At 31.5% G+C, this 16,898-nt stretch overlaps 1 protein-coding gene across 49 annotated transcripts in view; it reads right to left on the reverse strand.

The window, feature by feature from the left end:
* RIMS1 (regulating synaptic membrane exocytosis 1) overlaps positions 1-16,898 on the reverse strand; it is a 515,539-nt gene that overhangs the window by 108,642 nt on the left and 389,999 nt on the right. For 26 of the 49 annotated variants that reach the window (XM_032153372.2, XM_032153417.2, XM_058435220.1 and 23 more), the window contains one exon: positions 12,341-12,453. In XM_032153372.2, coding sequence (XP_032009263.1) covers positions 12,341-12,453 — 113 coding nt within the window. Of the gene's footprint in view, positions 1-8,410; positions 8,441-12,340; positions 12,454-16,898 lie in introns of all 49 variants that reach the window. The other 23 variants (XM_032153391.2, XM_058435216.1, XM_058435226.1 and 20 more) reach the window with 1 other exon arrangement.

Raw genomic sequence — 16,898 nt, forward strand, 5'->3', positions numbered from 1 at the left:
CTCTCTAGTCTCTTAGTGTAAGTAAAATTAACTGTAACTCAGACAGCTCAAATATCTTCCTTTAAAAAAAGATTACTGTCATTTAAAATTTTTATATTATTTTAACAATTTTAAACCCAAGAGCAAAACTAAAATAGTAAATAAAGTATTTTCCAATTACTCCACAAATCCTAGCATTACATTCACATTTTAGGAACATTCTGAATGTTAATGGTATTGTAAACTAACTAAATCATTAAAATGCCAGTTGCTATTTCTTTATAGAAAATGTAAAACTGGGAGGCTATGTGGTTTTTATTTTTAAAAATTTCATAAATGCCACATAATCAAGAGCTAAATAATACCTCATTTTTTACAAGAAATATAATCATGCAATTTCACTTAGTCTTTTAATGAAAATTTAGCTTATGTATATAAAAAGTCAAAAGATAAGGATATTTACTATAGACTATATTTCAGCATTAATTACAGATTTTGTAATTATATATCAAAAATGTGTGTATCCTAGTTCCTCAGATGTAATATTGCAATTTTATAAAAATGAGGTTGAAGGGTTGAAATATTTCACTATAAGGTACAAACTGAATTACGTGTCTTATGTTTTAAAAAATGGTACTTTCAAAAAGCACATATTAGTTTACAAAAATGTATTTATTGAACAAGATCCATTTTATTTATTCCAACTTTATATACACTGTTCTTTCCAAACTATGGCTTTTTTAATATTAATCTATGTATGTCACAAATCACTCCAATGTTAAAATTAAGAAAGTATAAAACGAACTTATTTTTAAGAGTTAAATGAAACCCATATTTGTGAAATAATTTCTTGTCTTCTAAAGTTCAACAAGAAAGAATCTGACTGGAGTATGCAAGATAAGAAAAATAAATATAATTTACAAAGTACTGTAATTATTACAATTTTCAAATGTAAACTATTAGTATTAAAAATAAAGATATTAAAATAACTACTCTTTTCATATTCTTTGCTAAGGATTCCTAATTTAGTGTTATCAATGATCTTTAACAAATCTATGACGAAACTAAAATCATTTTATAATCTTGTTTGTCCTATATGCATTTTTCTAGATCTATCCCTTTCATATTATTAAAAGGCCTATGACTTTAAAAATGCCCTCAAAAATCCTTAATAAATCTTCCCTAATCTATCATTTAAAATTTTCTATAATATAACCTCCTTCAAAGAGATAATGTAATTTTCTAGGAAACCTCTTCGACTTATCACATATTTGTAATTTGCTTTAAAATATTGTAAACATTATAGTTATATATAATTTAGGATGCTTATAATTTAAACTTGCATTAATATATTTAAAATATTATTCATAAATTTAATTTATATAAAAATAAATTTGTTTGGATCTCAAAATTCCTTAAATCTTTCACATTTCTCTCTATGCACCTTGAAATTAAAATGAATTTGAAATTTCAGATGTTTGTGTTTGTAGGCAAAAAATAATTTATATTAATATATTGTTAAACCTCCTAATATTTTCAAACATTAGATGAAATATGACTGTAAAAGGACAGAAATAAGTAGAACTTTTATTAATGTAAAAATTATTTTTTAACAAGTTCAGCTCATATATGTATCAAAGTTGACACACGATAACATCTGGACAGGATATTTAAGCCTGTCTAGTTAACTATGATGTGCTATCATATTTTATGAATGAAAAAATTAGCATCTCTGCTTCCTTGCTGTATAGCAACACAATGAGTGTTCCATGATAGTGCAGTCCCATTCTTGTTCCAGTACATCTCTCAGGAAGAGCAGTGATAAATGACTACTTATTTGGAAGTTGTCAGGTAGACAGAAGAATATAAATGACACACCTCCTATGCCTCAGTTATTGACTGCAGTGAAAAAAAAAGCTGAGATGAACAAGAAAACATGAAAAAGGTTTAGCTAATTGAATCAGTATAGACTATACCAAGACTGAACAGGAAGATCAGATCTGAAATATTTAATGTATAAATTATATCTTAAAATATATCAAGAAAGATGGTTTATTTGAAAATTCAAAAATACAATACTAGTCTCTGCCCACAGTTTTTTAGACTTTAGAGAAATAGGAATTGTTTATATGGATAAGCATTCTGCATATACCTGGAATCAATGTGGCAAAATAGTAAGAACCTAGGAATTGGAATTACTAGGCATAGATTACAGTCCTAGATCTACCACCATTCATCAGTTCCTCAATGTCCTTTTGATCAATTCCTGATATATCCCTCCATTACAGAGTTTTTATCTGTAAAAAGAAGAGACGACTCAGAGAACCTTCTATCAGTTGTAGTCTACGATTCTATAGTATTTTAATAGGGTATTGTTAAAATACTTATTTTTTTATATTTGCAAAAATAGGAATCTCAATGACTTTGTCTCTTGCTTTATTACCTAATTTCCAGATTTTAAAATTTTCTAATTGACTACAGGTGTCATGAGGAAAAAAATTCACCAGTTGTATTTTACACCACTATTTTCTATCATGTTATTTTCCCAATTTAAAAAATAACTGTTCAAGATTGATTCCGGGAACCCCCCCACCATATGTACCAAAATTCACTGATGCTCAAGTTTCTTATATAAAATGGCATAGTATTTGCATATAACCTAAGCACCCCATCTCATATACTTTCATCTCTAGGTTACTTATAAGAGCCAATACAAGGAAAATGTCATGTAAATAGTGCCTATATGCATTTTTCTAAATCTATCCCTTTCGTATTATTAAATGGCTTATGACTTTAAAAAATCTCAAAAATCTGTTATACTGTATTGTTTATAGCACAATGACAAGAAAAAAAACTGTACATATTCAGTACAGATGCTACCAATCATTTTTTTCCCAAACATTTTTGATCCATGGTTGGTTAAAGCCACCATTGTGGAACCCATGGATGCTGTGGGCCAACTGCAATGTTTTATTTTCATGTTGATCCTTATTTTTGGAGTCATGCAAACATAGTGAGAAACTTTAATGTAGTGTATATCCAACTTCTACATCTTCACACACATATATACCATACATAAAGATTAAATGTTTAAAATATTTTGACTACATAGAAATGCCCTAGTTCTGGCACATTTTCTTGGAATAAAATGACTCCTTTCAACTTGTAAGTGTAAAAATGTTCCAAGTAGTTTCCCATTTTCCCTTATATAATTCTCTTGGATGTTAAGGATTATGCTACAATAATATAAACAATAAAAGAACACCTACCCAGCATCTACCAATAAAATAAACATCTACCCATTATCTACCAATAAAACATACATCTACCAGCACGAGAAACAGAAAATGCAATAAGTGAGTAACACATAAGTGAAAATACCACATTGCCTTACGGACTTTTAGAGCAAAGTACCTATGTTTAGATAAGTGAAATTGAACACTGGCATATGTGAAAGAGGCAATTTGTTATATATAATCACTTAAGTCTCACTGCAGCCAAAAACCACAAGACCATCTCCTGTTTTAGCATACTTATTCCCATTGAACTCTCTAAAACGAAGCTCAGGATGTCCAACTCCAGACACAATTTCTCAATGTAAAACTGCCAATTCTCAGAGTGTCACTGAAAATACTAGTCACTGACAAGTAAGAAAGTCAGGCTTTTATAAAAGAATTTGTTATATAACTTGTCCTTCAGGGTTACACGAAGTTAAACAGCTTTTAAAAGCGTGTTTAGGTTTTGAGAGGGAACACTGTCTCCCATAAGATGCACTTCAAATACAATTTTTATAAAAAGCAACCTGTGTAATTAAGCCTTCTTTGGGGGATAACAAAACCAATCACTGAGGAAGCCATGTTATTTATACCAAGTGATCTCTAAAATGTTTAGCCATAATTTCTCATTACTCCAATAATACTAATGGATACAGAATCTATCCTGAAAGACTTGATTGGCACAATTCTGCTAAATTTAAATTTGATTTTTGAAAGTCTTTTCCCGTGTTTTACAATATTTGGGGAACATACACAACTTTAGAGAAAATACATCAAAGAGCCTGTCCATAGTTAGACATCTGTTTTCCCTAAATTAGGTCTCTCTTGCAAGTTGTGTCTTGGTTAATATGTGTTAAATCCTTTGAAGCTTTAAAAGCCTATGATACTATAAATAAACACATCTGAATCACCAAATGGGAAAACAGGGTCAAAAGCATTACTTCTGAATTTTTCTAATCAATCTGCTTAACCCTCTGGGATCCTGAAGTTAAAAGACAAGGCTACAATGACAACATATTTATGAGATTGTGCCAAAAAAAGAGATGGATAAATTACTTTTCCTAATGGAGCTCTAAATATTTATGAGTAAATATTCATTAAAATTCATAATAAGTGTTCGGGAGAAGCAATGCCCAGGAATATTAAGAAACTTGTATTTTCGAAATCTTAACACGCAATAACAGAAAATGATTCACCTGGCTTAATATGCATCTACTACTACTAATAAAAATGTAAATAAAACTGAGACCTTTGCTACTTAATGACAGTTAAAAGAATGCTGATTCTGAAAAACACAAAAATTGGTTTACTTATTTTTAAAAGAGTACATAATTTGTTCTTATAGTGTTTCACAACCACAGTACGCTATTGAAATGTGCTTAATTTTTATTTATACAACCGTACAAAAATTGCTAAAATTAATGTTTTTCACTTCTTTACTTGAATTCCACTAAATTAAAGTTAATGCTTATAAGTTTCATGGAAAATATAGTTTGCATAACTTAGCAATCAAGCTGTTCTTGCTGACATTTAAAGAAGGAAAACACAGTTAACTTATTTGAGAACTTATTAAAGAAACCTGGTACTTAAAAATATAGTTGACTAGAGACAATCCTAATGATCTAGTTACAATCTCTATGATCTAGTTACCATAATTATTACATATCTTATTAGTGAAACAGAAAAGCAAAAAGCACCAAAATGCTATTTACTTTGTTCCTATAAATAATAATTTACTTACTTTAATTGTCTTTCATTCTCCATGTGTATAAATTACACACTATTATGATAAAGGAAATTCATATTTGTAGAAGAGATAATATGATGTGTTTTGTTATGATTCAAAATTGCTTCCAAGAGCCAAAAACTTAATGCACTTAAAAAATACTATCTAAAGGCATATAAATCATAAATTTATTATGACAATAACATTTTTCTCACCTTGAAGTCATTTAATTTCTGGTTCAGTTTTGATCTTCTTATATCATTATTTCGATGCCCCCAAACTACATTCATGGGCTCTTTAAAACTGTCCAAGAAATGTAGCAGAGAGGGAAAAATTGGCTTACTTTTAGAACGAATAATTTAAAATAGGCCTATAAAGCAGTTTGTGAAGACTAAAATGATATGGTCTTTCAGCTTTCAACATAAAAGAGGGAGTTAAAACTTAAACAAAGTACTATGAACATTTATAGTCCCTTGGTTAACTTTTCAAGCCAAAGGATGTGTTATCTTTGTTAGCTTTGTTAACTTTCAAGCCAAAGGATTTGTTATCTGTATGGCAATTGGAGGAGGAGGCCAGATGTAGAAGGTTTAACTGAATGCTGCAAAATTGGGTCAATAGGGAAAGGGAGGAAAAACTAAGTGGGCTTCTCCAAAATCCCAGTGTTGACTGGTGATTGTTACAGGAACATGGTGTGGAGCACAGAACATGGGCTGTGGATTCAAAATCTGGTTCTGCTTCACAGCAGCTTTTTTACCTTTGGCATTCAACTTAACCTCTTTCACTCTATTTCAATAAAACAGGGGTGAAAAAAACCTTCCTTGCAGTTGTAAATGTGTTACTATAATTACGTGGTGATGCATGCAAAGCAGTTACTCAGTAAATGCTGTCTGAATGTTGAAGAGCCTACAGAGCAAAGTGGATGAGAACAAGTTCCCTGGAGAGGGATCTGTGTCTCGTTTCCTATTCTATCATTTACAAAATGAAATACTGACTGATAAGGGGCCAAGTTTTTAATATAACTTTTAGCTTTTCGGTGGGAAAATAAAGATACTAATAGTTAGGTCTCAGGTTGTTGTGAAAATATAATGAGATAAATATGTAACACTTTTAGTAGAGTCACTGACATAGAGTAAGTGCTCAATATAGCCTATCTACCATTAGTAATGCTTTGAGTATTTTACACTTCTCTTTATGTGACTTTACAAATATATGCTGTAAAATTAATAGACTGGTCCCCTAAAGGGTAACCAACCATCCTCGTTTGCTTAGAACTGTCCCAGTTTTAGCACTGAAAGTCTTGCATCTTGGGAAAACTCTCAGTCCCTGACAAACTGAAACCACTGGTTGTCCTACAAGTTCATCTACAGTTAATCAAAAATAAACCCTAATGAACCCCTTAGCTTGTGTACTGGTCTTCATTTATCTGGGATGTACTCACAATAACCTGAATTCTCTAATAAGATAGATCCCAGCAAAGATAAACTTCAGCTCACAGAAGTAGGATTTCTATGCTGTGAACTTTTCCTTTCGTTTGGGTTATGTGAGCTTAAAATACGATTTTAATGAAATTTCTTGAGCTTGCTTCTATTCTTTCAAAATTTTGAGAGCCACGTTCAGTGGCTAAACTGTGTTATCTTAAATCCCTAAGGAGAGGCGCAGCATTCTTTTTCTGACCTATACCTTCCTGGATGCATTTTGGGATGTGCTTCTTTGGTTATTTCTAAAACTGTGGTCTATTCTGTGAGGCATTTCTACATCCTGTTTTCAAGGAACGCTTGGAGAGGTGATGACACCTCTCAGCCAGGACACACTGACTGTATAAACACATAAACTGACATGCTCTGCAGAGATGCCCTAAATGTGCATATTTCATGCAGACTTTAGGTTATACTTATGGATTTTGTTTTGTTTTATTTAGCTAGGTACTGCTTTTGCCTAGTAATATATATGGAAAGAGCTCTAAATGAAGAATTATTATATTTTTCTTTCTTTTGGATAAAGGAATTAGATCATGGCCCATTTCTAATATGAATCTAATACTTTTAGCACACTAAAATTTATCCTGCAAATCCAACTACATTCTTCTGCATCTAAGTAAAAGTACATTGGTCATTCTTGTACTACTGAATCTAATGTTGTGTTTTCAATATCTGATGTAAAAATGCAGCAGGATGGCTAGAAATCTATGCAAAATCTATGGCCAAAACATCTTGATCTCACTGAATTTTTTAAATTTTTAATTAATATATGTATTGCCTAATATATCAGACACTATGCCAGAATAATATATATATGTATAGTGCCTGAATATAAATATTGTTAAATACATTTTTATAAATACAGATTAAATATGTAATTGAAAATGTTCTCTTTGTAATACCGAGATACATAACGCATAACTAAGTATGCTAAGAGTGAGAAATAATATATCTGGGATTTGTACTTACTAAAATAGGATACACCAACATATAGTGGAAAAGGTCGAAAGGAAAAAGATCTGGGTTTGTAGTCTACTACTGACAAGCAGTTTGGGCAAATGTCATAATCTCTCTGAACTTGTGTCCTTATTCATAAAATAGGAATGATGTTACTTTCAGAACTAGCTTTGAATCAATTTGTTGTTACTATGGGCAACAAATTAGTTCAATCAGTCCACTTCAAATATTGAGAAAATGTACTTTTATTAAATTATACAGAATTATATAATTATTAAATATAATTAACCTTATCACATTAAGCTGAAAACTCATGTTCAAATAGTTAATTATCAGGCCAACAGCAACTCTGAACAGAAAATGGTGTGGGCAGCATATGACTGTGGGGGGAAGCCTGCAACCTATTTGAAATTCAAGTGCAAAGACCAAAATGCTGAATGGTTTTCTTCTCCTATGACCCTCAGAAAGATAAAATTAATGGGTATTTTAACAGTATTGAGGCAAACAGAAGTAACATTTAGGCAGCAGCTTCTCGGATGTATGACTGCAGCCAGGGCCAGAACATTCACTAAGGTTACCACTATCTGGAAAGTAAAATCCAGAAATTTTCTACTTTTACCAGGTAGTACCCTGAATAGAAGAATTAAATCTTTTATGTATGAGAGCAGGGGAATGCAAACAAACGGAAACAAAGAAAATGTCATTTTCCTAGGAGAACTGTTTTCTAGTTGTCAGTGTAGATAAATAAATTTAAAAAAAACCATTAATTTTAAATAAAAATTTTTAAAAACATTAATTTTAAAGTAATCTTCTCCTCTTTGATGTGAACATAGAATATGAATAATTAATATCAAATACACTACAAAATCATTTCAGGAAAATAGCTACCTGTTAATTTTGCCCATTATTTCAATAAATACAGTTATATAACTCTTGTATATTATATTTTTAAAAGTAACAATATTAAATGGTTAAAAAGTTATGTTAATATTTACCTTTTGTGGAAGAGTTATATTTTTCTTGTTCTTCAATGAATTAAATGCACATAATGATGGAAACAAAAGAAAGAAATCAGCAAATTTATAGTTAGACATGGAAATGTGAATTAACACAATGGCATGAATAATTAAAATGCATAACATATAATGTGACATGATAAATTGCAATGAAAAACCATGAGTTCCCAAATATGGTACTAAAATTAATCAAAGAAAGAATGAATACAGCAATTTAAAGATTTAAAATGAAACAAAAACATTGGGAAATTAGTATGTTTGGCATTTGAAAAATATATTCTATATTATTTTTTCTTTCCTTTTAAGAGTTGTATAAAATTTCAGTACCAATTTTATTAAAACATCTTAACTTGAATCCATTGTGGTTTTTTTTGGAAAAGCATTTAAAAGCATACTTAATTTTCATAACAAAAATTTTTATCATTTCAGAAATGAAAGTTCATATGATAAAGGTTCATATGATAAAATGAAATTTAATTTTTATCTGATAAGCAAAAAATAAATTCCATTTTTACACTTTGTTTGCACCATGGAAATTATTCTGTAACATTTTCCACATGAAAGAAAATTCTAATTTAAGTAATCCTTTTTTCTTCTCAAATTAATTAGATTAAAATACCCCAAAGGAAAATTAGTTGTTTTGTAGAGACTATACTTCTTAGACATTTTATAAGGCTTTATATCCATCTCTTTGTTTTATATTATTTAAAGAGGACTAATGGCCTGTTTCTATATTTCTGAAGAGGAATATCATTGGAGTTTTAGGTAGGTGATATAATAATGGAAGATATAAAGCATAACTAACACATCATTTACTGTTAGTTTGTGAATCATCTCTAAATCCTTTAAAAGATCTAGGTGAGCACAAAAAAGTTACTGGTTGGCTTCAGAAATCCATTTTTATACAACCAATTAAGTTGTCTTCAGCCTTACTCTACATAAGGGATATGCTGGGATATTGTGTTGAAATATAACCAGAAAAATTTTGTGGAAGTCTTTGCTTTCAATTATCACATACCATTAGAGTTACTTAAATTATAAGGCTACTTTTTCAAGTACTCTACCTCAAAAATCTGTATTGTGATCACCTCTTTGTTTTTCCCCTAAATCTACTTTAACATAATCTGGCTCTATGTAGCAAATAGGTTAGCATTCTCAATTTTTAAAATAAACTTTAAAACACCTTTTCAAAAATTGATTAAACATGTGTTTCCAAGTGATATATTAGCCTTTAAGAGATACTGCCTTTATGGTATAAATAGAGAGTAGTATATTTGATTTACAAGAAAAAAAAAATACTTCCAGTGAAACAGTCAAATTGTCCTGGCATACATTCCAAAATCAGAAATTTAGATAACTGTACCCAGAAACGGTATATGAATAAAATTATTTTATAAGTGCCTCAAGAAGTTGTATCAGTATCTAGTAATCTAAACCATTTGAAATATTTGTGCTTACCAATTAGCTGTTTATTAAATTATTTCTAAACAGAAAATCACCCTTTGTTAAAAATTAAAAAAAAAATGGGAAGGAATTCAAGTGCAGTAGGGGCTTAACCAATTGTAATAGACTGTGGTCAGCATTAATCTTCATGGGAGATGGAAGTAAAGTTTAACAAATAATATCAAAATAATAAAATGACATAATTCTATAGCCTTAAGAACAACAATGAAATAAATCTTAAATAGAACATGCTAAATCCTATCTAACTCATAAATCAAAGTAAAATTTACTTTTTTAAACATATTTTAGGACAAACAAAGCTGTCATGTGGACTGTTCATTTTGAAATAGAACCATAAAAAGATGATGGCAGACAGTATAATCATTCACCAAAAGTCCCAAAGCACATATTTATATCATAAAAAACACCAGGTCTCTTTTATTATAGAACATTTAGATATATAGATATATAAAATACATGCTTGTTGTCACATTTTTTAAAAGCTGTATGTATATAACTCTAAAGATCATATATTTCAGGAAACTCAACCAAAATGTTTATTAGTGTATTTGTCATATTAAATATCAAAATAACTCCACCAATGTAGTCATTCCCTTCTTCCCACCTCAATTCAATCCTTACAAATTGATGATTTCTCTGAAAGACAACTGTGAATATGAATATCATAAACAGTAACATCGATATTAACAATAGAACATGAGCTTTTTTAAAAAACCAAAATCCAAAATACAATACAACTTATTTTGTGGAAGCAATTCTTATTTCTACAGAAATAATGTAACCACAATCTCACTATAGGAGAGTTATATGCAGTACCCTTATATGCTTTTGAACCCATAAAATGTTTTATTTGCAACTGGAGGAAATGCAAAGAATTTTAGGAGCACATGACTTTTAGAATATCAATCTTTAGCAAAATATGATCGGTAAGACCGAGTTTGTAACTAAACACCCACATTTGTAGTTCTTTCAGTTGTGCAACAGGAGCTCATGAATAGATAATTTAAATAAACACCAGCTTTTGTTTTAAAAAATAAATTTTAAAACAATTTCATCTGGGTTATTGCCAGATTAATTACAAATAATTTTAAAATGTTCTCAGAGAGGAGAGGAAAAATGTTAAACATGTCAATGAATAATTCCAATGAATTAACTGCTATTTTAAAAAAGAAAGTCAGAGTTTCACAATGCATCATATTTTCATGATTCACTAAATGAATATCCTTTTAACAACCCTGAAAACTAAAGCATGGAGTATCAATAGAATGTATTTTAAAAAATATAAACTCAGCGTTTATCACACCAATGTTACTCTATTAATAAGTTGACACCTTTAAAAATCTACACTAATTCTTCCATAATCAAGTATTCTGCAAGGCAATCTATGCCACATCAGTCTTTGAAACAATGCATTTACCTTCTGAGATCTTTGACATATCTGTGATACATTCAGTAAATCACTTCAATTAAGTGAGAAAAACATGTACCCCTGTACCCTCAATATAAAATGAAATGCAAGTTTTCCATCAGCAACAATAACACTGCTGAAAAAAAATATTCAAAGTGTTAACCTTTCAGTTGTTTCATAGGGATGAAGGTTTTTAATAAATATCTTAAAAGTAATTCTACTACATTTATATTACAATCCCAAAGTAGAAATTATTTTAGTAAATTGCTTACCAAATCCCTGATTAAAAATATGTGATAAAAAATAATGATAACAAGTCATTTCACCTACTAAGATATGTGATAGCACTTTAGGTCACATGAAGAATACTATTTTAACGTAGTGTCTAAATCATCTAGCTCAGGTAGTTTAGAGAATTTAGTTTCTACTAAAATCAGACCATATACATTCTCTCTCTCTTTCTCTCTCTCTCTGTCTCTCTCTCTTTCTTTGTTGCTCAGAAAATGAAACAATAATAAATGCATAAAATAAGGAAATCTTTAAGCAATATGAACTGCTGAAGACACTAAAACATGTGTTCTGTCATTTTTTTCATCATCAAACTTAAAATACAGGCTACTGCTAATCAAGTTAAATTAAAAAATTAGTAAAGGATTCAGTATGATTGTTTAATTTTTAAAAAATCTTTTAAAAGGTAAAATATTCTTTTAACACATAGAATGTCATATTGTAATGAGATTTTTAAATTTTATTTTCTTCCTTTGTCCCTTTGGAATAAGATGTTTCTAGGCCTACATCCCTTCTGTTAAATGACCATCTAAAATTCAATCATCCAGCAAAACTCACTCAGCAAAAACTGAGTGCATGCCATGAACCACTGTCACTAGGTGTTGGGGATAAAACTGTAAGAAAATTAAATTTTTAGGATGCAGCAAAGGATATATAATCAAAATACTATTCATTTAATAAAAGGGGTATAAATAGAGGAGGTTCTCAAATCCAAGATTTTTGGACAATGATCTCTCTTTATCGGATACCTTGTTCTATACTGCTGCTTCTCACTGGCACTTGTGGGAGCTGTCTTCCCCTGCGACTGCTGAATGATGTGTCTGCTGGAGGAGATTGCGTTGGACTTCTCTGTCGGTGCATTCTGCAGGCAAAAAGCAAAGTGGGCATGAAACAATGAAATTCCAATGTGGTCTGACAAAAATCTTTTCCTCCTTTCTGTTATGGTTAAAATAGACATAAACCCCCTCACTGGGCCAACGGGAGCAGAATCAAACACTTTTTATGATATGTGTAAATAGAATATTACAAAAAGGGGTTAAATGAGATAGGGCAATATGCACCACACACAGTTCTACATAATGAATTCTTAAACTGAGCAGAATCCAATTCACTTCTTTTCATTAACATTCTATTAAGTTGTTCTACCTGGGCAAGTTATTCAGTTTTGGCAGAACTGAACCAAATATATCTAATTACAGCCTCTGGATCTTAACAATATGGATAAATGAGGTAAGAAAGGCTGTTGCCTAAACTGCTACTCTTAAATTGATATCTACTATAGAATTATTTATAACTGATAAGAATTCTAGCTGCAGACTTTTATAAATTACCACTCACTTGTACTTTATTTCTAAATAGGAACAAATTTGAAAGATATTTAAAATAATCCTGGACATATGTTATGAAATACACTGGTTCTAGCATTAAAATTACAAATAAAAGTTTGAGAAGTGTGCTGATATATTACTACTGCCCAGGATTAAGCGGACTTCCATCTGTTGGCATTTAAACACTTTTCAAACTAAAGAACTTTAGAACACTCTAACACTTTACTGAACACATATAAAAGATTTTTAAAATTTCCTCTTATGCTTTTTAAAGTAAGCACACATTTAACTCCAGGTAATTTATCATAAAAATTTCACATATTAAAAAAATTATATATGAATATGCCACAAACAGATGAAAGGACATAACACAGCCAAATTTAATTTTCAATGAGAGCTAATTGGCAGAAACTATAGAATACCACCAGCACAGTGAAGATAGATGCAAGTAATAGAGGATGTGGGAGAGATTTAAGTGTCACAAAGAAAGGATTAAAAGTTATGGTGTCAAAATGAGTGAAAGCTTCGAGTGCTCAGGAAGGTACAACACCACACCAACACCCGGAGGCAGGACATGAATGCTGAGGGGGACACTGAATAGCGACCTTGTCAGAAGCGGAGAAGGTGGCGCCGACCCTCCAGGGACAAGGTGGTGCATAGAACACAGTGTTCTGATACTAGAGTGCTCACTCGACCTTGAGCGAGCAGGATGTTTTCCCCTAATGACTGGCTGATCAGTTGCTCTTGGGGCTGCGTGTCCCCTTCTAGAAAGACATGCTGGGAGAACCCTAAAACATTAGGGCCAAAAAAGATCTTCAGTCAGCAGGTTCACATTAACTTTGATACCAACACATTTGTCCAAGGAAAACCTGGTTACTTGTACATGACAGTAATTTCAAAGAAGGGAACCCATCATGCAATTATTGAAATGGAATTCAAATCAAACTGACAAGTTATTATTGCAAATGTGAAAGCCATGTGGTTTTTAAAGACTAATTGGTGTTGCTCTAATGTAATAAACCTTTTGTACGTTCCACCAAGGGCAGAGACTCCTGTCTCTGTGTTTTTTTTTGTTGTTTGTTTTGTTTTGTGTTTTAGAGCTGTATCTCGAGTGCCTACAACATAGCTGCACAGATAGCAAGAGCTCAATAAAGGTATGTTGCTTGAATGAGTGACTGTAATTAGGAAGATGAATACAGGAAAGCTTCAAGTGCTTGCCTTCAAGAAGAAATACTGTAGGCCTCTATATTTTTACAATGTTCATAATTTTACTCTGTAATAAGCAAGACTATGCCAAAAACAACAAAAGAAGCCTGCCTTTTGAGGTTAATCTAAGTAACAAAAATTAAAACAATATAAGGTGGAGAATGCTTCATTAATTATACATCTGATTAAATACAAATGGCTTAAATATGGATAAAAACATGTTCTCTCAGATATAACAATACCTGAAAATGTATGTGTTCATATTTTGAAAACTATATTACTATGGTGTTTAAAATTATTATAAAGCCAATTAATGAATTAAAAATAAACTGATGTTTATATATATGTACTTATTTTTTAATGCATGCTTTTGCCTTTTTCGTTGATTTTGGTATACATTTTAAATAAAATGCATGATTAAAATACCTAGCAGGTATTATTTTGACAGAAAGAATAAAATGATACCTCATCCCTTTTAAAGCAATACTGTAAAATTCACTTAGTGACTAAAAATGTGTGAGAATAAAGAATACATATTTACCATCAAAAGCACATAAAGGAGTGTCATTCAATTTCTATTCAGATTGGCAATTTTTCTTTTAAGTAAAATGATTTTTATAGCTATAATGATTTTGATTCTGAGTATCTTATTCATTTAAGAACAACAAAACAGGAAAATGTCACGTTGAAGATAACAAAAAGATGTTCAGCTTAGGTCTTTAATAAAGGCGTATTTTACTTTCTTGAGCTACAAATTAATGCTTTATCGCATCGTAATTCAAACGCTGAAACCTGGACTGTTACCTCAATTTGCAAATTAAAATAAAAAGTAACTCATAGTGTTCTACATATTAAAACTGTTTATTCCAAATTGGCTTTTGACATTAACTCAACTACATAGAATTAATTTCTATGGGATGGAGTACATGATCAAGTCCTTTCCAGTGTTGAGAGTTTTATCTATTATTCTTTAAAAGTCATTATCATGACAATAACTTCAATCTTTGTTCAAGATACTCTTTCTAAACGTGGCTTACAAATGGAATTATACAGTTTTCACCTTAGTACTGAGAAATTTCATGGATATTACAATTTCACTTAAATCTTGCTCCATTCCTTAAAGCAATTCACAAGCACTAAAAGAAAAACTCAAATGTGACTTGAAATGCAAATAATTTAGGTGAACTTTCTGTGGCATCAAACTAAATGGCAAAAGTATAAAAAGCAATTTCAGGAGCAAATAAATGGCTTCCTGGGTGAATATTCACAGCTCAACCACATATAGCGTTCCATCTCCTGAGCTACGAGGCTTGCAGTGTCTGAAAACAGCCTGTAATGTTTGAGGTTAATCGTTTAGCACAAGATACGTTTTTTTTCTTTGACATGAAAAGTCCCTCAATAATGAAAGTTCCTGCCCCCAGCCACTCTGTAACAAGCATGAGATCACAGACCAAAGGAGAAGCACAGAAAGCCACTTTGCCATAGGAAGAAAGGAATGTGTTGGCAATGCTGAATTATGGAGGGGAAGCTGGGTAGAGGAAAAATGCAGAGCTTAGAGAGAGAAGAGCAAGGTTTTGCAGAGGAGAGATAATAGAACCAAGTATAGTTTATTTTTAGGCAAGAGGAAAGTACAATTAATCAAGAAATTCTGAGGTACAGAGTGTAAAGTTGAAAGAATCCAGGCTGTTGTGCCCTGATCTTTCCAATGAAATGGGATGTGCTAAGAATGTAAGGATGTAAGAAGAATGACAGAGATTTAGAACAACCTGTTAGAGAATGAAACAGGGAGTACAGGATGGATAAATAACATAACAGTAACAGCTATTCCTTACTGAGCATCAATATAGGGTCATCTATTCATGCCAGGAACTGAAAGTGTTTGTGCGCATATGCAGGCATGCATGTATTCATGCATATTATGTATCTATATGTTTATACACACAAGTATATACCTTTTTGTATTCTCACACACTAAGAAGTGTTATTACTACGTTTTATTATTTTATTTTATTGTATTATTTTATGACTGAGGGTCATAGAGTGACCTGGAGAAAGATAAAGAGCTAAAATGTGGTAGAGGCAGGATCCACACAGGTCTGTCCAGCTCCAATTCTTGCTCTGTTTTCTGTCCAGTGAGATAGGATTGCTTGTGTATCATGAAAAAAAATGGTAATTTCACATCTCAGGATGTACCATGAATCTTTTAACACAAACCATATGTCCAAGTATCAAATTATTTGGCAGGACTTAACAGAACTGTGTTTGAGAGTTTGTGGAATCAAAATATATGGACAATATATGGTATTTAACAAATACCTACTCTATTATGTATATTTATATCTCCTCATTTTTAAAAAATGAGGTTTGCGGCCGCGTGTGGTGGCTCACGCCTGTAATCCCAGCACTATGGGAGGCTGAGGCGGGTGGATCACTAGATCAGGAGTTTAAGAGCAGTCTGACCAACATGGTGAAACCCTGTTTCTACTAAAAATACAAAAATTAGCCAGGCGTATAGCGCACACCTGTAATCCAGCTACTCAGGAGGCTGAGGCGGGAGAATCACTTGAACCCGGGAGGCAGAGGCTGCAGTGAGCCAATATTGTGTCACCGCACTCCAGTCTGGGCGACAGAACGAGACTCCATCTCCAAAAAAAAAAAAGGTTTGCCGAGCAAAAGTTTAATTCAAACTTATGTATGCCTGACTCTAGTTCACCATCTTCAAGTATGTATCTAAACATTTACCACTAAGTTCAATCCATGCCTACTCTCCTTC

This window comes from Hylobates moloch, unplaced genomic scaffold (genome assembly GCF_009828535.3).
Source record: "Hylobates moloch isolate HMO894 unplaced genomic scaffold, HMol_V3 SCAFFOLD_2, whole genome shotgun sequence".
NCBI classification, from domain to species: domain Eukaryota; kingdom Metazoa; phylum Chordata; class Mammalia; order Primates; family Hylobatidae; genus Hylobates; species Hylobates moloch.